We start from the raw sequence: 23,559 nt of genomic DNA, 5'->3' as shown, positions 1-23,559 counted from the left end.
CTTATCTCTACTATGTTGTTATCAGTTTGCAATTATTTTATGATAAAATGGGCTCAGTCAACCACTAAACATCATGCCAATTAGGAATAAAAAATCCTGGAATATCACAAAAACCAATGATATAATTTCAGAACCAGTCTGCGGGCTACTTAGGTGATCTTAAGGGACTAACTGCTGTCCGCGGGCACTATGATGGAGACCTCTTATCTAGAACAGCTGTTCTCTTTTAACGTCTTGTTATTTAGTTGGAAATTATGCTAACCAGGAAGTAAGATGCTCAGTGGACGAAATCCACGCCACTCTCCGGCGGAACAACCAATCATGATCTTAGCTGGAATTGCGTGATGTTCAAAGACCTCACACACAGTTGGAACTTTAAAATATTCAAAGTAAAGCTCTGGTGTGCGGATTTGTGTGTGCGAGATTGTGAATAAACTTAAAAAGAAGCATTATTATGATGATGATTATTTCAATACTTAAAAAAACAACACAATAAATATATATTTATCAGTTTATGATAAGACAAAGGAAGAAGCAAAACAAAAAGTATTAATTTACTTAAAATGAATTTGTGAAATTAGCTAGTCGGGGTAGAAAAGAACTCTGAAATTCAGTGGTTAAATCAAAAGTATTTATTTAGTTTAGTGAATGAGTTAATTCAATTAATTAATCAGTGGTTTGGTTTAATTTAAAATAAGTATCTTATGAATGGAAAAACAATGTAAATTCGGAACATTGTCTACATTAAAATATATGCTAATAATTTTTTTGTAGGGCAGAGAAAATTCCTACATCTTCTGAAGTAGTCATTTTGAGTCTACATAGGGAAAAAATATGCTGTTTTGATAAAAACCAGTATCAAATTTATTTTTTAATTCCTCAACTTAGCCTTTTTGGTGTGTTTTATTACTTTATTCGTAAAACTTTTTTGTACGGTTTCATTATTTGAAAAAAAAGTGACATCTATCTTCGTAATGGAGCATCTGTCGAGCCTCAACGCATCCCAAATGTTTCCAGGAGAGACTCAAGCGCAACATAATCGTTTTTTTTTTTTTATGTTTTGGATTTTCATTTCCAGTCAGCAACTGTCGTACAAATCCATTATGGCAATTTTAGGGTGCAATTTGGTGACAAAGAGCAATAGCGCTGTAGTAGTTGCAAATTACTGTGGTCAGTAAAGTGTACACGGTAGCCTGGTGGGTTACGACAAGAGTTCTTTCACTGTTGAGAATGGACGTAAGTTGTATTTATTTGACATAACGTGAGGCTCACCTAGAGCAGTGTTTCTCAACCGATGGGTCGGGACCCAAAAGTGGTCGCGGACCTGTTTTCAGTTGGTCGATGGCCTTTGCCTTGGCAAAATAATGCTAATAAAAGAGGTTCATCTAAAATCCTTAACAGCAAAGCCCTGCTTGGTCAATCAATCGGTGCGTTTTAGAAGGACCACATCTCATTTTATTGTGATCTTGTCTGTTTTATTTCCCTTTCTGCCCATAAAAATGGTTTGGCTGGTCCTTTCTTTTTGGGGGAAAAAGGTGGATATATTCTGCTCTCTCTGCTTTAAACTACACAATCCTTACATTGGATACATTTGAGAAGTGGACATTGCGTATTGATCTGGGTCAGAGCTTGTTATTAGGGTGGAACAGTGGGTCCTTAAGTCAGACCAGTTGAGAGCTATTGACCTCGAGGGAGTTAACACTGAAGGCCACCAAAACTCCAGTGAAAGGCTAGGCAAAAGAATTTCATAAAAAGTGCTTTTTGGTCACATTGAGTCTCAGTAATTTGTAGTTTTCCTCATGGATTTTAGTACTCGTTTTCCGTTGCAAGGCAGAACACTAGAGGTCAATGGATACACACCTTCCATTTACAAGAACCTAAAAAATTGGTTTGGTTGATGATTGGAAAAAAATCACTAACAGCACAAGCAGGTGTCATTTTGCGCCCGACGCTCAAGGTCAAAGTTGAACTCGTTGCGATTCCTGCCGACGCCTGACACGATGTGACACGTTTTAATGCCGAGGAATGAGATCGTGCTTGTTTTTGAGATTTCGAAAAGACTTGTGGAATGTTCTTCCATTTTTTTACTCTCGAGTGATGAGTTAGAGTTTAGCTATGTGTGGTCCAAGTAATTTTTAAGCTAGCAGTTAGCTAAAAACGTTTACGTACAGGTACTGCTTAGGAACACTTCACAGTCATCTGTTTTTAATTTTATCAGTGATAGTGCCAAAATTAGTGTAAATGAAATTAGTGTTATTTAAAAAACGTAATCATGAAAATGTTTTTATACTTCAAACATCTAGAATATAATGAAAAAAAATCGCACACCAAAGCTTTTTCCTTGATTCTGCATGACTGCAAGAAAGGTCTTTGAACATCTGGCGAGTACGGTGCAAAGCATGATTGGTTGTTCTGCTTGAGAGAGACGTAGTTGTCATGGTTTGGTGCCCGTGCAGTCCCTCTTTTCCCCAAAAGATGGAAGCATTACCCTATTTCCAAGTCTCTCTCACTTTTTCTCCCCCCACGTGTTTTCACATGAACAATCATCCCCATCTGCTAGAAATAGCCCAGACTCCCACCTTACTTTGCCTAACCGTTTTGATTCCTGAAGACCTTTCCTCACTGAAACGATAAGTTCCGCCTCACGTGATCGCCTTTTGCAATTCCATCCACGTTTCCGTTTCGCCACTCCAAGACCAGCCACACCAATCACCTCCTCCTGTTCCCTCTTCATCCCATGATAGTCCACCCAAGCCATCTTCATTGAAAGTAGGCCCAAACCTTTCTTCACCTCAAGACCCCCTCTATAGTTTACCTCGCATGCCTCCCTCTCAAGATCTGCTCCTCTGAATCCCAGTCCCACAGCCCCTTCTCAACGTTTTTGTTGTTGTTGCTGTTAAATAAACATCCTCCTTAGTGGGGTTTGACCACATCCCTTGTTTGGGTCTGACGGACACATCCACAGCATTACTCAGACAGCAGTAGCTCAGGAGGTAGAGTACTTGTTTAGGGACCAAGGAAGTTCGATTCCCTGCCCTCCTGGTGTAATTATAAAGCACTTTGGGAGTTCTTCATTGACTTGAAAAGCGCCATAGACATGCAGACGAGTTACTATTTACTTCCTGGGCTATAATGTCCACCAAAATAGCAATATTTTATAAGAAAAAAACGTCTCGGGTAAAATATAATTGGATAACGCTTTACTTTATGGTCAAAGGACTCAATATCACAGGATACATGTCATTTTAAAAATCTACAAAATTAACTTTCAAGTAAGTGAAGGACTGATTACAAAGATGTATTTGCACGTCAAACATCTGGACTCTAACAGACAAAACTAAATGAAAAAAATTAACGCCAGAGCTCTTTCTTTAAATCTACAGTATTAACGTTTGGACTTTGAACACACCATAAACACACCACAGAGCACGATTGGTTAAGCATCTCGAATGAGGCGCGTTTTTTGTTGGCATAGCATTTTACTTCCGGGTTAGCATAATGTACACCAAAGTAGCAAAATTTTATGGGGGGAAAACGTTGCCATTGCATCTAAGGTAAAACATACACATACCTATCAACCTGTACTTTTTTTCTGTACAAAGTATGAATATTATGCATTTTAAGACGTGTACGACGTACAAGAAAATCTGTACGGAAAAACGCAAATTTGTCAATTATGGGTACCATTCGGTATACACCGACTATCACGAGACAGCAAATCAATCAAGACAAATGAGTTCGCCGCGGTAGCCTCTATCTCGGTATCGTTTTTTTCGTTGCAAACGAAGCGAGCGATTTGATGCTCCTGTGCGCATGCATCCATGTGGTAGTTGTGTAGTGAAAGTAAGTCCGTCTCTATTTAGAGAACCAGCTTTCTCGTCTCAAATCATTAAAGAGAGCCGGCTCACTTTGTATTGATGCATTATATTACGAATTATTATGTTGTATAAAGAAGTTAAGAAAAAAAGGAACTATAAAAGGAGAAAATGAAAAAAAAGACAGGTTTGTGGTTATCAGATCAGATAAGATAGCAGATTTTCTAATTTGCGTGTGTGCTTCTTAAGGGCAGGTTTTGGGGATTGCCGGTTGCGGGTTCATTGCATTACTTTGCATTATTCTGTTCTGTTTGACTTGAGGAAACCTGTACTTGCCCGTTCTGAGTAAAAGCCCGTTTTGTGAGTATTCCTAGTCTGAGTTCCTGTTTGCCTGTAAGCTTGTTTTTGTTTTTGTCCCTGAGTGTTGGACGACTTTTATTTCCTTAATAAAAGTAACTGATCGTTAACGCGAATGAGTTCACCCTTCCTACCTCCTGCCTCCGATCTGGTCCGGTCTCGTGACATATCCCTTTACTCAGAATATTATTAGAGTCCAGTGCAGAACAATCTTTTTAATATGAGTCAATAGGTGATCAAACCCCCCAACTCCAACCCTAAATGCCGGGTGCCAAACAGGGAGGAAATGGGTACCGATGTTGTAAATCCTGGGAGTGACCCAACATAGGCTCGAACCCGTGACCTCCCAGTGCCAGGGCGGGCGACCAACCCTAAGGCCACCAGGCTGTTTTTTTTTCATACGCAACGTGACTTACTTCCGGGTTAGCATAATGTCCACCAAAATAGTTAATTAACTCAAAATATCGTTACTGTGTTTAATTTAAAATCAAATGAATGCCTCTAGTTTCTAGGAAAGGGTTTAAAAACTGCATAGTCAAATTCCAAATAGTAAGTAGAAGCCATCGTAAATCACATTTTTGGGTAAAATATTTTTCTATATCCCTCCCACTTCTGTGGAATTCCTATATTACAGAAAGACTTTCTCTTAGTCCTTTCAAGTCGGTTCTAGGCAAAAGGGGAGAAAAAATTAGCGTGCGGGGACAAGCCCCCGCCTCCGAATGATTGACAGCTCGAGAGTCGCGCCCGCCAGCTGCGAAAAATGGCAAGTGCCGACAAGATGGGCGGCTGGCCGACGGCCAACGTCTCCTTTTTTCCACGAGCGCTGTGACTAATTTCGGATTAATGCCAGCCGGAATGGCTTTTAAAATGTCACTTCCTGTGATGTCACTTCCTGTCACTCACCTTCGCTGATGGCGTTGTCGAGCGATGAGCCGCCATCTTGTGGATTTTGCGACTGGAACGTTTCTTGTACCGATCGATCGGCTAAACGGCGACGAAAAATCCACATTGTGATCAATTCATCGGAATGTACCGAAAACTCAATTCATTAAGCTACCTTGGTGTTTAGCTAGCAGCGGTTTGCTCCTTTGCGCCCCCCTCAGGGCGAACACTTTAAACGCGTAGTCCCTGCTGGCGTCGAAGCTACCGATCCGGAACTCGGTGTCTTCTTTACCCAAGCTGACTTCTGTTTCCTCACCGCCTGTTGGAAAAAAACATGTCACGTTAGCTTGTAGCCGTTAGCATGTTAGCACCCTAGCGCCTTACCTGGTTCAGTACTGTAGGCCACCACGTATCCGTCCAGTGGACCTTTGGGTTCTTTCCAGGACACCAAAAGCTCGGTAGGACTCAGGACTTTGCTCCGGAACCTTCTCGGGGAAGGCCCTGATTGGACACCGTGACCAGAAAAGAGGCGGGCTCAACACTTGAATGAATGCAGTTGTGCGTTTCAAACAACTAACAACGCCATCCAAACTCCACACTGCCCTCTAGCGGCTGGAGAGAGCATTTGGTTTGCGTTTAAAAAAAAAAATCATACCTTTTAATAGAAATGACCTACAGACTCGCTTCTTTTTTGATATTCATAGAAATGAATGGTTACCTGGAATAATCATCCAGGACGTATGTTGACACACCTGCTTTACCTGAATCGAGTTTGTGGCCCCTTGCCTTATTACAAAATCTGAAGTGACAGTGTGTACTATTTGACCCCTAGAGATCGCTGTATTGTGTCGTGCAACCGGAAACGAGTGCTACAAAGCACAAGGAGGAATAAGAACTATGGAAATCCAAAGTGACCAAACGGCACCTTATTACTTTTCAAAAGAAGAGAAATAGAAGATGAAAAGAAAAAGAAAGAAGAGAGATAGTGACAGAAAGAAAGAGAGAAAGAGAAAGAGAAAGAAAAGAAGGAAAGAAGTAGAGAAAGGAGAGAAAGAAGTAGACAAGAAAATGAGTAAAAGGAAAAATGAAAAAAGAAAACCAGAAAAAAAGTCAAAATAAAAGTAGAATTTAAAAAATATATACACTATTCGAAAAAACAAGAGAAATAAAAAGACAAAGGGAAAAGGGCAGGAAAAATCAAAAAGGAGAAAGAAAAATGACTAGGAAAGAAAAAAAGGCAAAAATAAAAAGGAGGAAAAAAAACCCCAAAACAAATGTTGTCTTAATTTTTGTCTTTTTCGTCTTTTAACCTCTTTTTCCCATAAACCTTTTTTACCCCATTTTCCTTTTTTCTTTTCTTTTTTCTTTTCTTGTTTTGCTTTTCCCTTTACTTTTCTATTATTCCTATTCTTATTTTCCGTTCTTTTTTTCTTTCTTTGTGAAAGAATGGGTAAAATATCAGAAGAAAAGGGGTGCTATTTGGTTATTTTGAGTCTCCGTAGTTGGTACTCTTCTCTGTGGTTTTAGCGTTCGTTTTCCATTGCACGACACAACACAGTGCCATCGAGAAATCAAAAAATACTCACTGTCCCTTTAAAAGGAGTTTGCGTAGTCTGTATTCATCCTATTGATTTGTAGGATTCCCTTTAGGTTGCACTACACTATACAGTGACATCTAGTCTGCAAATATTACACACTGTCCTTTTAAGAATCGAGTAACGTTTTTATGAGCACTTTTTTGTGGAAAACCCCAATTGGCCAAACCTCTCCCAGACCCTAGCTCCAACGGCTCCCAACTTAATAAAGTTTGAGCCCCCTGGCTTAAACAGTTTCATGCAAAGGCTTAAGAGCAGGTGCTTGTTCACCACCTTGTTCATTCGTGCACAACCACGCGTTACTGACCTTGCCCTTGCGCACGCGCAGGTTGTCCAAGCATCAAACACAAGACGCACAAAGTGACCATCCAGTGTCGTGACGTCATTGCAAAGCACTTGAGACACGAGCCGACAATAAAAACCAACAACAAAAGTTGCGGCACGTGCACGAGTATACCTGTCTGTCACGTGCACGTGCGTGAACCCCCCCACCACAATCAGCGTCTGGTCCCCTCTGCGCGTCCTGCTCATCTGAACCCCACAACCTGATGTGCACCGGCAGAGTCGTACGCTACCGGAAGTGCTTACACAGTTAAACCCTAAACTAATCCATTCTGACAGTTTGTGTGTTCTCCTCTGAACAGAGTTCGATCTTATCAGGTTTGTTTACTGTTTTAAATCATCCTCCTGTCATCCTCTTTTAGAACATTTAATCCTTACATTCCATTTTATGCCTCTTATTTTGCATGTAAGCTAGCATCACTTCTGGTTTGCGCATGTGAAGCTTCACAGTCTCTTATCAGTTGGGACTTGTTCACAAGGATTTCTTGTTTCTTTTTTTCCCTTCTTCTTTTTTTGTGCGCCACATTGGCAGCCATAGCCTACGGCTACTCATTCCGGGGAGGGGGCCACACCTCCCACAAATTCCAGACGCATTTAGCAATTTAATACTTGATTAATTGGATCGTTTTGATTATTAATTAAGGGAGAAAAATCATAGTGAAGCGGTTATTGTAAATGTTACAGGAATCAAACTGCATTTTGGAATTTGGAAACATTTTTCTGATTTAATGAAAGAACTTGTTTAAGCCCCAGTGTATTATATTTGACCACTAGAGGGCACTGTTGCCTAGTGCGAACGAAAACCGGTGCCACAGCAAGAAGCAAGACACCAGACAAACATGGTGGCAACTAATATGTGGGATTCCTCCATGTAAAATAAATGTAAATATCTCGACTTACATTGGTATCATAGTTTATGTATTTGTGCCAAGTATTCAAATCAATATTTTTTTTACTGAATAAAAGTTTTTTGTTCCAACTTGGGGGCACTTAATAATACACACTGTCCCATTAAAGTTGAGATGTTTAATGGTGAAAAGGAAGTAAACCATTACACAATACGTTTTTATTGGATGTTTTGAAGCAAGTTATAATATCTTTACATTTGGAAATTAAAAAAGAGAAACATGTTCGTCTGTTGTTTTTAAATGAACAAAACAAAAACTTCAATCATCAGCAGAGCAAGACTAAAGCAAAAGTCGAACGTTTGGTTCATACGTTTAAAAAAAAAGCATTTGGCCCGCAAAAAAGTTTTATACTCACCAAGGAACGGGAGCAAAACATAACAATAAAGGGTAATCTATGGGTTTTATTTGATTAAAAAAACAATTGGTCCATTCTAAAGCACAAATTTATATTGAATTATTCATTTCCATAATCATAGTTTAAAAAACGTTTAAAATATGTACCTGTATTTTTCCGCTACATTTAAACAACCAGTATAAATGTGCACTTATTTTAGGTCCACAAGATGGCAATGTTCAAACATAAATAATATTCCTTTCAAATCATTTACATTTGCACAATATTTTCCAAATAAATGTTTATTTCCTCTTTTAATTTTGGTCCGTGTTGTGGGGATTTTTCAATACAAAATACGGATAAATTAGGTTCATCCAAAATGTTATATTTACAGGTTTAATTCATTAAACTTAAATGAATAGAACTCAAGAACTTCGACTAATTTCTAAAAAAGATAAACTGGGTTAGGACTAGCTAACTATTATAAATATTAAAATATTTAAACAATTGGGCTTCCTTGATTATCAAATTATACATGTATAAATAATCTTTCTATTGACTTCTACTGACCAAAAGAGTGCAGCAGTGTACAACTATCTATTCTGTCCTCAACTTCCGCGAATAAGAACTTTCATAATAATTCGTAAAACGTCGAAAAAGTGTAGAAAACGACAACTAATATGCTATTTATTTTCTTCATATTCCAGATTAGACTAAACTCTAATTGGGTCGTAGAGAATAAAAAAGATTGTTTTAACAGCGTGCAATTGAAAGATTGCATCATAACGCGCATGTGTGCAGAAGGGGTGTTGAAGCCCAGTGGGGCAAATATTAACTGTCCAAAGTACACGAAAGAACGCCAAACACACTGCGTGTTTGTAATTCAAGTTGAATTCACAAGCCAACTTTTTGTGTCAAATCAAATTTTTACGTCCGGGAAGGCTGGGGACAAAATAATGGATTAATTTCCTAGTCACAAAGTTGCCCAAGGTAGTTTGTAGTCAAAGATTCTCCCTTTCCCATCCCCAAAAATACAGTAAGGTCTTTGTTTCCAAGAGTTCCTTTACGCGGCTGGAAGGAGCATTGAACCTCCAGGAACCGACACTCTACCTGAAAAATTATCTTCTACAGGCAGGATCCATGAACAGATTGAGACCCCCTTAATCAAATTTGCTGGGGAGGCCAACAAGAATGTTGTCTCTCTTTCATTGGAATATAAGCTACAATTCTGCTTCAAGCTAAAATTTGGTGCCAAAAACCTGGTCTCGCATTCCACATGTTCTATTCCTTCAACATCCAGGGCTTTTAGGAACTCCAAGCAAATATTTTGCATCGTGGGAGCTTTTTAATCACCTCAGTGGCTTATCGAGTAATTTTCCTACTTACTTAAAGAGCTGTTCTCTACCCAGTCTGTAGGACATTACAGATAACTTGATCAAAGACCCGGTCCACCACCTCTTTGCCCTGTTGCTCTCCAGCAAACGCTACATGTCCCTTAAAACAAAGACTAACAGGCTCACCCCTAAGAAATGAGAGAACGACAGAATCCACAGACTGCTTCCTCAAATATCAACGTTTCAGTGGAGTTGAGGAGGTCTTTGGAGTATTCTATCCCTGGGTTCCCCTTCTGCAAGTGTCCATCATAAGGTCCAAGGGTTGGCTCTAAAACAGGCACTGGCCAGATTGCTCCCACAGATTCGATTGGTCCCCTAGAAGTGGAGGCACGAATTTCAACTATCCAACTACAGTCCTATTGCCAAGGTCACATATGGACACCCTCATACTGTGACTAGCAAAGAAACCCCTCCTAGGCCACATCACATTCACATCCCCCAGGTAAGTCCCCAAAGAGAACAAAGTGGTCTTCAGATGGAGTGCTCTCAAGCACACCCTCTAAGAACTTCTTGATTGGTGAGACTTTCAAGCTGCTATTCTGTTTGAGAGTGCAACAAGAGTCATAACCTGTCACCCCACCCCTAGTCCAGAGGAAGGCTACCCTGTCGTCTACCTAGACTAGGAGTGGTTATACTTGTTACTGTGTCACAGAAGTCCTAAATAAGGTCTTCAATTCTGCTTTCATAGCGTGAACCGGCAATGTCCTCCCGCCTGGACAGAGATAAGCCCATGATTTTTTTCTGTCGTATTGAAGACCCTTTGTATGGTTCTCCAGCCTGAAGCTGTGTGGAAAAACCTCCATCTCTGTCAGAGCAGTAAAATTCCATATCACAATTTTCTGTAGCCGGTATCCGTTTTACAAATTAGTCAACTGTTGAGAGCCAAGTATGTAAGATTGTTGCGTGCGGCCCCCCTTCCACATACGACCGGGTACCACATTTGAAGTAGACAAAATAGAAGAGTGAAGACTATTGGCATTGAGGGGTAGCGTTAGGGTGGCCGAGTGGTTGACAGGGACCAGGTGCATCTTAGTCGCCAACATCCTGCTGGGATCATGCCGTTAAGCCCGGCCCCAGGTGAGGACAGTCACTGGGGCCAATCACAGCGCCTACCACTTTAAGAAGATAATCTGGCCCCCAGGCTTGTGTGTGCCTGCGTGTGTGGTCCTTGTAAGACGAGGAGAATGTTGAATGAAACCACAGTGAGAAACGAGACGTTCCGGAAGGATGTCTTTCATGTGTTGTCAACTTAACAATGTGTTTGACTCACACACAAAACACACATAAACACGCAATGCTCAGTGTGAACTCTCGTTTGATGAAGTTTTAGTCTCCGCCTTTGACGTTGACAGGCCCAAGAGAAAGAGGTCAGAGGGCATGCGTCAGGTGGATCATGCCCATTAGAACCCCTTTTGCCCTCCCTTTACATGTATTCACCTACGCTCACACACACACATACACAGCCCCCCCCTCCCCGCTCTCTGCTCATTGGCTGGACAAGACAAACAATGATACGGTTGATGGGGGAACGGGGGCGCGTAGCGGGGGCAGGAGAGCGAGAGAGCCCGATAGAGCAAGAGAGTCAGCGAGAGACAGAAAGTGCAAAGCAGAGAGTGAACGAGCGACTGGGCGCATCGATCTGCACAGGCGCATCGAGTTCTCTTGGTGGACGTTGGACACGTTTCATTTTACACTTTGTTGTCCAGCTGACCAACATGTTCATTAACTATTTGGTAAGAGTCTTGTTGTTCTTCTACTTGCATGAGCCTCCCAGATGATGGCAAGGGTGAAAACAATGAGGCGCTTTAGCGTGTCAACAAAGACACTTTGGTGTCTTTGGTGTGACCTGTTCATTGTGTGCAGCTGCTGCTGGCGTTAAGCGGGTGGCGTTATGACACCGTTTCAGCATACGTCTTCCAGGCCAGCCGACCTGCTGAGGGTGGAGATGCCCCGGTGGTCCACACTAAAGGTGAGAAAAATTGCTGGGACCCTTGGAGCGGGGCAGATAATCGGCTCCTGTTGTATACACAAGGTGACTCGTCCCTAATTCCATGGGTCTGAGGGTGTTGTGCCTTTCGGTGGGAACCTTGTATCACTGGTATCTCTTGTATCACCCTTGTCATGGTTCTGTAACTAGTCCAATGTGGCCACATTTTTTTCTGTGCCTGGTTCCAAGGCACTCCGGTGTCCATGTCCCTGGTTCAATTTCTTTTCTCGAGTCACTTCGGTTCTTGGTTTTCTCTTCTTCCCGGTTGTCACCTGTTTCTTAAATCCTTTACCCATCCTGTCTTACCGCAGTAGTGTCCGAGTGGGTGAGCTCATCTGGTTCATGCAAGGGTCGCTGCTTTGAGCTTGAGGAAGCTGAGCCTCCAGGATGTCGTTGTGACAACTTGTGTAAAACCTACTACAGCTGCTGTTCTGACTTTGACCAGCAGTGCCTTAAAACGGGTCAGTAACAACACGAACTGTTCGTTGAGGCCTCGTTGAACAGGCGTGGGGTCTATGTCTCTAGCGGGTCGCTTTGAGTGCCATCCGGAGCGCTGTGGAGAGGAGAGGAACGACGAGCATGCATGTCACTGCACTGATGACTGCCTGGAAAAAGGAGACTGCTGCTCTAATTACAAGGCGGTCTGCAAAGGTATTACCTGACTTCAACTTCGTGCTGTACAACCCCTTTTTACTGCCTTTGCTTTCATTGTCCAGGTGAGGCTTCATGGCTGCAAGGAGACTGTGAGGAGATAGTAAGTGCTGAGTGTCCTGCCGGGTGAGTCAGCTAAAAGTATCTCTCACACTAGTAGGTGGCACTTGAGTGTGATGAAGAGTTCATGTTTTTCCTTCTGCCCTGCAGTTTTGTCCGGCCTCCACTCATCATGCTTTCTGTGGATGGGTTCCGGGCATCCTACCTTAAGAAGGGAGTGTCCGTCATGCCAAACATCCAGAAACTCAGTAGGTCGGCCCTGCCTTCTTCCTCACTCAACGTTGCCTGGCTTTGCTAATCTAACATTTTTTTGTCAATCAGGATTGTGTGGAACAACAGCTCCTTACATGCGGCCTGTCTACCCTACTAAGACTTTTCCCAACCTGTACACATTGGCCACGGTGAGTCATGTGACCTGTCAATGTGTGCATAACTAAGTCAACCACGGCACCTACTAACAGGGGTACCATAGGTCCTGACATGGTGGTGGGTAGTCAAGTCCCCAGCAGGAAATTCTGATCTATCGAGGAATGGTCAGGTGCTTAATGTGTATAGAGGAGGGACCCCAAGCACACGCCAGGGTGCTGTCAGATCAAGATATGCCAGCATTGTTTGGCTACAAGGGAACATATAACATATAACCCCACAATGGGGTAGGGTGCACGCTGATATAGCCAACGGCCATGCATCCTGGGTCCTGGCAAGGTTGGCGTTGTATAGGAACCTTTGGTGTGTGCCAGAAGTTGTGAAATTCCCACTGCATGGATATATCAATAGTGTTCTAGTACCTGGTGGTGACAATATTATTTTGTCAACCGGGCAGGGCCTCTACCCAGAATCCCACGGGATTGTGGGCAATACCATGCACGACCCGGTATTCAATGCCACTTTCAACCTGCGGTCTCGAGAGAAGCTCAATCATCGCTGGTGGGGCGGGCAGCCGGTAAGTGTTGAGTCCAGGTATGGCGTCTGACACCATTTCCTCACGAGGTCGGTCCAATCTGCAGATTTGGATCACTGCCAAGGAACAAGGTGTCAAAGCCGGAACCTTCTTCTGGCCGTGGTACTTGCCCTACTGATTTACCTGGTATTTTGTTGCTGCTAATACCATGGGAACAGCTTCACAAAAGCATTTCATCAATTTTGTTACAGGGTCATTGAATTGGAGAGACGTATACTCACCATTCTGCAGTGGCTGCAGCTGCCTGACGAACAAAGGTTGAAAATGTTTTATTATGTCGTTGCAGGCAATTAAATAAAATGTCTTGTGCACAGGCCCTATGTGTACGCAGTGCACTCAGAGCAACCGGACACCTTCGGACATCGTTGGGGTCCGCTGAGCAATGAGGTGGGCCATGGGGTGGAATGTAATCAAATCCTTAGTTATTCCACTTGAGCGAAACCTTTTCAGTATTTTCCGTCTGTCGGTGCAGCTCGACAACACACTACGGCAGCTCGACGGCGTGATCGGTCAGCTGATGAACGGCCTTAAGCAGATGAACCTCCACCGCTGCGTCAACGTCATCGTCGTGGGCGACCATGGTGAGGCTACACCCCATTCACTGCCGGCAGGTAACGAAAAGGATAACTGTGTGACCCCCTGCAGGCATGGAAGAGGCGCATTGTGATCGCACAGAATTCCTCAGCAGCTACCCGCTCAACATTGATGACATCATGCTCATTCCGGGTTCCCTTGGCAGGATAAGACCTCGGGATAGCAAGTCCACAACGTGTGAGTCCCAAGTCATGCTTGCTTAGCATATCTATTTGCTGTTCTTCTCCAATAGAGAATACACGTCCATAAAGTGTCAAAAAATATTTTTAGCCACTGATTCTTGTACTGAAATGAGTGTGTGGTTTAAGTCAGTCTCTGGTAGAGGTTTTACATTCCGAAACTGAATTATTTCACTTTACGGCACCTGTCGTAGTCCTAGTATCTTCATGTATCTATTCTCCAGTCACCTGCCTTGCAGTTTCTGTCACCGTAGCTTCTACTTCCTGCCCCATATACTGTACTTTCTCCTTCTTGAAACCCCCTTCCAAGTTCTCAGAGCCCGAATATCTGTTACTCCACAGATGACCCTCAGGAGGTGGTCGCCAACCTGACGGTGAGGAAATATCTCCCACCAGTAGGTGGCGATATAGCTTTTAAGCTTACAACTGTTTCAGTGCAAAATGGCATCGCAACACTTCACACCATACCTCAAGCAACATCTGCCAAAGAGACTTCATTACGCCAACAACCGTCGTATTGAGGACGTGCACTTGCTTATGGAGAGGAAGTGGCATGTTGCCAGGTAATGCATCTATGTCAGGTGTCACCTTGTGACAAATGTCACCTGTGTCACATCTCCAACCATTCTCGTTCTTTACCTGCAGAAAAATGCCAGAAAAGATGCGTACACGCTGCGGTTTCTTTGGCGACCATGGCTTTGACAACAAGATCACCAGCATGAGGGTGTGTGGTTTTGATTTATGGTGTCACACTTTTATGTTGGTCCTGACCAAGTTCCTCCTCCACCTGTAGACCATCTTCATGGGACACGGGCCCAGCTTCCGCTATCGGAATCAAGTGCAGGAATTCGACAATATTGAGCTTTACAACGTCATGTGCGGTAAGTCTCATGCGACCTTAAAGGTACATTGTGTAATATTTGACCGCTACATGGTAGTGTATTGTCTAATGCGAACGAAAACCAGGACCAAATTAGCACATCATAGCAGAGGGATGCAAGACAAACAGGGCGGCGACTATTAGGTATGGAATCCGCTATGTAAAAGAAATACAAATTTCTCGACTTACAAAAATGAACATTGGTATGATAGTTTGTGTATTTTTCAATGTTTTTTTGCTAAATGAAAGTGTATTTTGTACCACTAAGAAGCACTAAATATTACACACTGTTCCTTTAAAAAAAAAAAAAGCATGTGCACCAACTTGTCTCCGCGCTATGCTTAATCACAGACCTTCTGGGTCTCAAGCCGGCGCCAAACAACGGGACGCACGGGAGCCTTAACGCCATGTTGAAGTCTCCGCCATTCCACCCTGTCATGCCGGATGAAGTGGCAATGCCAGCACTGGATGAGGAGCCGGCAGATGTAGTGGATGTAGACCTTGGTTGCAGCTGTGATGACGAGGTATACCTGGCTTGTGACAACATTTGCAGGATGAAAGTAGAGCCTCAACACAAAACTTTTTTTCGTCTTTGATGTTTGGTTGTAGAATAAAGTGGAACAGAATGCCGCGGCCTTCAGTCCAGTCCAAGATGGTTTCTACAACTACAGTATGTGCCCATCACTGCTTAAACATTCCAAAGTATCCCGAGAGTTAGCTCATTTAAATCCAGATAATACAAAATGTCTTATGGCTTTGTGCTCAACCCTCTCCCAGGGAGTTTTTTTGATCTCCTGGTTGAGTCGATTTGTGGTAAAAGCCAAAGTGTGTCACCATTTTTACTCTCTGGGCCTAGATTTACCACCTCTCTAAACTCCTGTCATCACAGGTATGCTGTCCCCCTCCTAAATCAACCTTACTACATGCTCATCAGAAATACTGACCCTATCTTCATACCCACTGTTCCTCTCAGAAACTCACAATTAATTCCCTCAGTATCACAAAATGGAAAAAAGGGATCCTGTTTTTCTTTTGTGGGTTTTACATCCTGGGGCCATGATTGAGAGGGATGACATTTAGTTTGTGTAGCTAGAAGTAGAATCCTTGGAAGGATGGTAATAGGGGAAAGTATGCCCCGTGAATCTTCTTTTAATAAAGAAGTTTGAAGACAATACTTGCGGAAAGAGCCTGGGAAACTAGGTTTTACTAGGCTCAAAATAATAACCCAACACAAACTGCTGCCCATGATCTCTCTTCTAATATAATATGTTTCATAATGTACCTTGTCGTCCAGACGTCACACAGCTACCGTTCGGACGTCCTGCTGTTATGTTTGACACCCGCTATGCTTTACTGCATCACTCCGACTTCATCAGCGCATACAGCAGGCAGCTGGCCATGCCGCTGTGGACGTCGTTCACTCTGATGCCGCAGGTACACCGCAACCGCCTTAGCTAAGCTATGGCAAAACTCAAAGGGGGTTGTTAGCATGTAAGGCTGTTTTCCCCAGGAGGAGATCACTCTTCCTACGGATGGTTCCACTGGCGGCCCGTGCCTGCGGGCAGACCCACGGGTACCTGCCAACTACAGCCCCAGCTGTAGTGACTACGGACAAAACCAACTCCTAGGCTACGGCTTCCTTTTCCCGCCTGGTGAACACGTGGGGTCAAGGGTGCCACTCCTGTTCTGTGTCAGCTTTTTTATTTGTTTATTTTCTTCAGATTTGGCATCGTCATCTGAATCGAAATATGAGGGGTCACTCATCACCAACACGGTGCCCATGTTTCCCGCCTTCGCTAGTAAGTCATACCGCGACGTCGGAGAGGAGTTTGCACAATAAGCAAGACAAAAGGGCGGGTTGTCTGGCGAGGAGTATCTGACTGTGTCTTTGTTTAATACCATGACTTAGCATTTTAAGCCATGTGATTTGTGTCGTGGAGGAGTGTGGCGTTACCTGCAGGGGGTGCTGCTTAGGCGCTACGCACAAGAGAACAATGGCATTAACGTCCTTACAGGACCTGTTTTTGACTACAACTACGACGGTCACCGAGACACACTGGAAGAGATCCAAGAGTGAGTGTGCATGAGATGTGTGACATATGTCTGTTAGCACTATACCTGAAAGGCCGAATAAATAAAGTACCAACTTTCACATGCAGGGTGTCTCCTAGCACCACGCCGGTGCCCACCCACTTTTTCACTGTGATAACCAGCTGCCGCCAAGCCAACCAAACGCTGGACGAATGTGACGGCGACTTGAGCGTCTTCTCCTACCTGATCCCTCACAGAGACGACAACAGCGAGACGTGCAATGTGAGTTCCGCCTCCTCACGGGAAGGCACTCAATTAATGGGCGACTGCTGACGTGGTTCCTGCGTACAGAACAAAGACGGCGAACACCTTTGGGTAGAAGAACTTTTGAAGCTTCACACGGCCAGGGTCCGAGACGTGGAGATACTCACCGGGCTTGACCTCTACAGGGCCAACAACCAGAGCTATAGCAATGTCCTCACCCTAAAGACGTACCTTCAGACCTTCGAGATCGATGACTGACATATTAATAACTACCCAGAAAAGTCGTACCGGCTGACACTCAAATTACTCACACACTAAACTGCCAACACCTGGACAAAAGACATCGGACCAAGATGCATCCAACCAGCAGACACCTTGTTAAAAGACGTCCGACTGTGGTAACACCCAAACCAACGGCAACCAACTGATACCCAACAAACAAACCTGACACCTTTGCACAGACTTCTCCAAACCTGGTCCTTGTGGACCAGAGTCATCCAGGTTTTAAACATTACTGTGCTAATCATGAGGGTTGTAATCATTCTCCTGCATTTCTGATTGTATGAATAAGGTGCACTGAAGGACAAGAATATATAAAACCTGTATGGGTTTTTCCGTCATTCACTGTCATTGATGGCCAGGGACATCAATGACAGTGAATGGATTTAGGAACAAGAATCGGGTAACCCAGCCCGAGCCAATAACGAGACGCCTGACTGACAGTCACCTGATCAACTAATCCACGTTCAACTTCCAATCAAAGGTTGCCAAACCAAGCGACACCTGACAGACTGACCCTGTACCGATCGCCTGAAGTGCTAACACCCGCCTTACCGGCACTTGACCACGCAACAAAAAAGTACATTACATTGAAAATTGATTATTTTTTGTGGAAGCACACTAGATCAAACCTTACCCTCACACCACTCCTGTTTGCAGACCAAGGGGTGTGGCTTTTACTCAAACTTAAGAACTTTTTGCTTGCCCTGATGTGAGCATCTTTTTCTTTTTGCGGGCCTCCGCGGGGTGCCGTGGCTCCCAGGTTTTAGGCGAACATCGTCTGGTTCCTATGTCTTATTTAACACACTCAACCAAATAACCTTGGCACCAGTAAAGGACTTTGTTATTAACTGTTTTGTTGTTTCTGATTTGTCGGCACAGAAGAAAAAAAGTGGTTATCAAAGCTAATCTTTTCATTTTTGTTATTGTTTGGAAATGTTACCCTAAAGTGAATGTCATCCCAAAGAATTCCTATTGCTTTGGGCAACAGTGATATCATCATTATCCGACACCGACTTCCAAAATGGACTCCCGCAGATATGAATGAAAACAACTGGATTTTGCTCGTTAAATGCTTATATTCTTGTTGTGTTTTGATTATGAGCAGGGAATACTTTTATTTTACTGGTTAACTTTTTTTAAAAAGCCACTTTAATTTTAAATAAAATCTCCCTAACTTTGCGCTAATGCTAAAAAATCAATAGACAAGCCCATTAAAATAATAACGTGAATAGCACAAGATGAACACAAAACCGGAAATCGAGGGGACAGTAGGGTGCAAATAGAAATTCAGCAGTGTAGCTGATGGTCTGACTCTGGATAGTTTGGCTAGTGTTGATGGTCCCTATCGTAATGAAGGTCTGCTGGTCCCTTTTCACCTTAATTGTGATCTCAGTATTGATAGTCCAAATGGTCTCCAAGGTTTTGATAGTTCTCCTGATCCTTTTTGACCTGGATTTTTATGCTGGTCCCCAAAGTCTAGATCATGAATGAGCAATTATTTGGTGTCGTGGGCTGCATTGGGTTAAAAAAAATGGCCAAGGGGCCAATCCTAGAGACGTATCCACATTTTTTATTTATTAATAAATATACATGCACACCTACATGCTATATTTCTTTATATACGTTTTTTCAAGGGCAGCACGGCAGCGCAGTGGTTAGTGCGTGTGCGGCACAGTCTTGGGAACCTCCTGTGTGGGTTCAAATCCAGCTACCGGCCTTCCTGTGCGGAGTTTGTATGTTCTCCCCGTGCTTGCGTGGTTTTCCTCCGGGCACTCCGGTTTCCTCCCACATTCCAAAGACGTGCATTTCAGGTGGATTGGCCGGTCCAAATTGTCCCTGGGTGTGAATGAGCGAGCGAGTTGTCTGTCCGTGTGTGCCCTGCGATTGGCTGGCAACCAGTTCAGGGTGTCCCCTGCCCACTGCCCGATGATTGCTGGGTTGGGCTCCAGCACCTCCGCGACCCTAGTGAGAATAAGCGGTGCAGCTAATATGATGGCATGAGACGTTTTTTCAAAGTGGATTCGAAACGCTCACAATTAAAGAAAAGTAATATATATTTTATAAACACAAAATTCAATATTTCGTTTTGTAATATTTTTGCAGATTTCAGTCGATTTTTTGTAATATTACTGTAGATTTTGTAGTATTTTGGTTGTATTTTTGCAGTAGTATTCTTGTACTACAATTTTTGTAATATCACTGTAGTTGTATTTTTGTAGTATTTCTGTGGTAATATTTTTGTATTAGTCTTTTCAAAGTACTTCTGTCGTAATATTTGTGTAGTGGTATTTTTGTATTTTCGTATTACTGTAGGGGTATTGTAGTAATCCGTCATGTACTTGTAGTATTACAGTATTTTATTTTCTAGTATGTATGCAGTAGTATGTTTCTTGTATTTCCATAGTAGTATTTTATAGTATACCTGTAGTAGTTTTGCAAAAGCTACATAGTAGGATTTAAATAAAAAAACTGTAATATTCTTGTTGGTTTATTTTTGCAGTATTTCTGTTGAAATATTTCTGTAATAGCGATTTGTATTTTACTGTTCATGTAGTAGCAGACATGGGGACTTGAGACTTAGTGACTTGGACTCGAGTCGACTCGAGTCGCTGTTTTTATGACTTGTGACTTGACTTGGACTTGGCAATCTAAGACTCGGGACTTGACTTGTGACTTGACTTGCCCAAGAAAAAAATACTTGGGACTTACTTGGGACTTGAAGGTGAAGACTTGAGACTTACTTGAGACTTGCACATGTGTGACTTGGTCCCATGTCTGTGTAGTAGTATATCTCTATTATTTCTGTAGAATTATATTTGATATATTTTTGAAGTATTTCCATAGTAGTATTTTTCTCGTAATTTTTTACCTTTTTTGTAGTATGCATTTCTTATTTTGTGTAATTTTACTGTAGCTATATTTTTGTAATCTACCTGTAGTAGTATTATTGTATTACTGTACGAGTATTTCAATAGTATTTTTTTCTTTTCAGGAAAAAGCAAAATAATATATTAGGTCCTCGTTTTAAGCAAATTTGATATTTATTTTTGTAGTAATTTTGTAGTATCTTTTGTAGTATTTCTGTAGTAGTATTTTGGATGAAGACAAACATAGGGACGATACGGACAAGGTTGCCACTCAAAAAGATTGTTTTTATTTGTAGTATTTTATTAACTATTATGTATATGTCGTCATTACATTTCGACCATTTTCGTTTGACGGGCCAGATGAAAAATCATGTGGCCCACTCATGGTCTGGAATGGTCCTGACTCCTGCTGGTGCCTTCTGGTTTCGCTGGTTTTAATGTTCCCCACAGTCTTAAAGGCCATGTTGGTCCACCACAGCTGTTTCTAATGAGGTGATCAGGTTTTAAGTAGCAGCACAACTAATTGTTGAGCAAGTCGACTGGTCAGTGTGATCGAGCAGGATGTGGTCAGGTTTATCGATGAGGTGCTTAGTGTTTTTTTTTTCCTCTTACTTGGTGTGGTTTGTGGCACTTTTTTAAAATTGGACCATTTCTGCTTCTGTGGTCAGGGTTTTGTGGCTCCAGCTGCTTTCACCGCTGTTTCTTGCACAACATGTCGAAGGTGAGTTTTCGAGGTTCCAAACCATTAGGGGAACCGACGTACTGGATTCTTTGATGGGTTTTAGTACCTTCCGTTTAGTGTACAGCAAGGGTACTTACACTTTTTCAGCATTTGAGCTACTTCTAAAATTATCTATCCACTTCACAGTAATGAAAAAGAGACGATAACCAATGAATACAAAAAAGCAGGGGAAATGTTGTGCCTCACTTGAGACTCATGTCTGGTGATGCCACTAAAGATAATGATATTACTACTCACAAATTGTGGTTGCACTCCAGTTGGCTAAAATATACAATATAGACTAATAGGAAAAAAATAGTGGTCACATCGCAATCAACCATACCCAAGAAAGATATTGCACATAAACCGTGAGTCGACAAGACGACCAAAATACCTTCCATTTAAACAATATTTTGGAATTCAAGTCTGTGTTAATACATAAGTCTACATGTAGAAAGTGTCAACTCCATGACTCAATTTAAGGCAGTTTTTTTTTCCTGTTACCAATGTTTTTATCAAATGATACTCTTGCGAGAAATGAGTGACACTATAATGCTGCAGTGCAGACCAATTAATCGGAAAAGGTCAAATACCCTGTACTTGAGCTAGTCAAACAGTAATTTTGAAGTTAATGGAAATTTTAACATGTATTTAAATGGTAAATTAGTCTTTATTACATGCTTACCCTGGAGTGCCATGTCTAATCTTGTCGCATGCAATGTTTCCTACATTGTAATGACAATTCAAATGTTTTCTAGATTCATATTGCATTTTAAATGAACTCTCAATCTTTACTCATTAAATCGTAAGCAATAACTCAATTCCATTTTAAAAACGTGTGTAATTGGCATGAACTACTACACCTTTTGATTGACGGTGCTGAATACACAATGTCCCTTTAATGTTAACTTATAAATATTTCTATTACAACGGTTTCTTAAGAAGTCAAACCAAAGAAGCAGCAATGTGGCAAATTCTGTATACCGGGGGTTCCAATGTGATGCCCGCAGACCAGTCCTGAAGATGACTCATCAGAGATAGTCATTGTGATTTTCTCATGATTATTTTATTGGTTGAGTATTCAAGCCTATTTCAATAATAGTGTTACTTTAGAAGTTCATATCAAACTGGGTGCCCTTTGCGCTAATTGGTAACAAAAAGAAGCTCTCAGCTTAAAAAGTTGAAACCCCTGCTGTGTACAATGTCAACAAGAAAACTAAAATACCTCCCACTGCACAATATTTTCAAAATGGTCATAATTAAAACTTTAATTACAATGTAGCAAAGCTTGTTTACAAGATTAGAGAAAGTAACATAAAACATGTTAGGATAAATAAGTAAACCTATTTACAAGTTGGTGCTTGAAGACTGGGATAAGTTAATATTTGCACTTTGATGAAATTGGAGGAAAGTATTGATCTGATCAAAATACTTGCTTAGATCTGATGGTTCTAACTATTAATATTTGCCACCCCTAATTTTCAGTGATTAACAGCTCCAAGTAAAGTTCAAAGTTTACTTGAAACTGTCCACTTTTTGTAGACCCAGGATTGGTTTTATAACTTGTTGTCCCCCCTTTCTTGGAGCTTTTGGACCCTTGGCTCCTCGCACCTTCAAGGATAATCAGCCAATGCTCCCTGGAGGACCCATGTACCTCAGAATTCCCTGGCAGCAGAACTGGATGCGGACAGGAAAACCCACCGGCGGTCATCATGGTTCCTTTGGGCGGGCAAATAAAGACCCAGCGGGAAGTGTTCCAATTTACAGACTTGAGTCAGAGCAGCACAGTAAAAATCAGGAAGGTACTTTAGTTTCAAGTCGCGGGATCCATATGGTCGCTGATGTGGTCCCACCAAAGCACCAACCAAAACCATCGTTGCCGACTGACATGGTCCCACCAAAGCACCAACCAAAATTCCCAGCAGGTTTTAAACCAAAACCATCTTTTCTGACCCGGCATAGTCCTGAGAAATCGCAAGCTTTCCCAAGGTATAGACCAAAGCGTCCACATGAGTTTCGTAGGAATGAAAAACCGCTAATGTTCCCAATAGTTGACCCTAAACCGCTACAATGGTACCAAAAACCACCCTCGGGGCTATCAAAGTATGATCGCAAACCTGCAGAAATTCTAGCGCCTCAGTGGGACAAGCCCAAACTGCCGAAAAACTTGGAGCGTTTTGAAAAGCGACCTTGGCATCTGGTTGCATCAAAATCCCCTAAACTACCACAAGTTCTACCAACATATGCCTATCCCAAACGGCCGCGGATGTTTGACCAACCACCCGAGGTGCTACAAAGGTATGAACCCAAATTGCAACAGAACTTGAAGCTACCAAGTTATGAAGTCGAAATGTCAGCGATGCCTCCTCGTGTTGACTTCAACCCTAGAATGAGAGGTTCTGCTTTTGATCTTCCTCCTTGGCAGTAACTTGGGTGAGTGTGGCAAGTTTGTGTA

The 23,559-nt window shown here is 42.3% G+C and overlaps 2 protein-coding genes and 1 long non-coding RNA gene across 3 annotated transcripts in view; 2 read left to right on the top strand and 1 right to left on the bottom strand.

Annotated features, from left to right (window-relative positions):
• LOC148370852 (collagen alpha-1(XIV) chain-like) overlaps positions 1-7,154 on the bottom strand; it is a 36,598-nt gene extending 29,444 nt beyond the window's left edge. The window contains exons 1-5 of the mRNA XM_088328625.1: positions 7,107-7,154; positions 6,957-7,044; positions 5,439-5,555; positions 5,230-5,373; positions 5,076-5,156 (exon numbers count right to left, since the gene is read on the bottom strand). Coding sequence (XP_088184751.1) covers positions 5,076-5,156; positions 5,230-5,373; positions 5,439-5,555; positions 6,957-7,035 — 421 coding nt within the window. The 5' untranslated portion in view covers positions 7,036-7,044; positions 7,107-7,154. The remainder of the gene's footprint in view (positions 1-5,075; positions 5,157-5,229; positions 5,374-5,438; positions 5,556-6,956; positions 7,045-7,106) is intronic.
• A 4,027-nt stretch (positions 7,155-11,181) lies between these two features.
• Positions 11,182-18,364, top strand: LOC148370851 (autotaxin-like). Its single transcript, XM_088328624.1, has 25 exons — positions 11,182-11,360; positions 11,491-11,596; positions 11,926-12,075; positions 12,140-12,265; positions 12,331-12,391; positions 12,476-12,573; positions 12,647-12,726; positions 13,149-13,268; positions 13,333-13,388; positions 13,478-13,543; positions 13,601-13,673; positions 13,759-13,867; positions 13,932-14,057; positions 14,402-14,433; positions 14,495-14,622; positions 14,705-14,783; positions 14,853-14,940; positions 15,291-15,463; positions 15,549-15,609; positions 16,234-16,373; positions 16,450-16,591; positions 16,661-16,738; positions 16,880-17,012; positions 17,099-17,252; positions 17,322-18,364. The coding sequence occupies exons 1-25, from the start codon at positions 11,343-11,345 to the stop codon at positions 17,490-17,492; spliced, it is 2,568 nt and encodes an 855-aa protein (XP_088184750.1). The 5' UTR covers positions 11,182-11,342; the 3' UTR covers positions 17,493-18,364.
• A 2,496-nt stretch (positions 18,365-20,860) lies between these two features.
• Positions 20,861-22,786, top strand: LOC148370850 (uncharacterized). Its single transcript, XR_015849735.1, has 3 exons — positions 20,861-20,967; positions 21,052-21,104; positions 22,691-22,786. It is a non-coding gene; the product is annotated as an uncharacterized LOC148370850 (long non-coding RNA).
• The last annotated feature ends 773 nt before the right edge of the window (positions 22,787-23,559 follow it).

Source organism: Urocampus carinirostris, chromosome 2 (genome assembly GCF_059441175.1).
Source record: "Urocampus carinirostris isolate Australia breed hairy pipefish chromosome 2, RoL_Ucar_1.0, whole genome shotgun sequence".
Taxonomy (NCBI): Eukaryota; Metazoa; Chordata; class Actinopteri; order Syngnathiformes; family Syngnathidae; genus Urocampus; species Urocampus carinirostris.
Note: the sequence above shows the minus strand (reverse complement) of the source record. Positions and strands in the feature narration are given on the sequence as shown.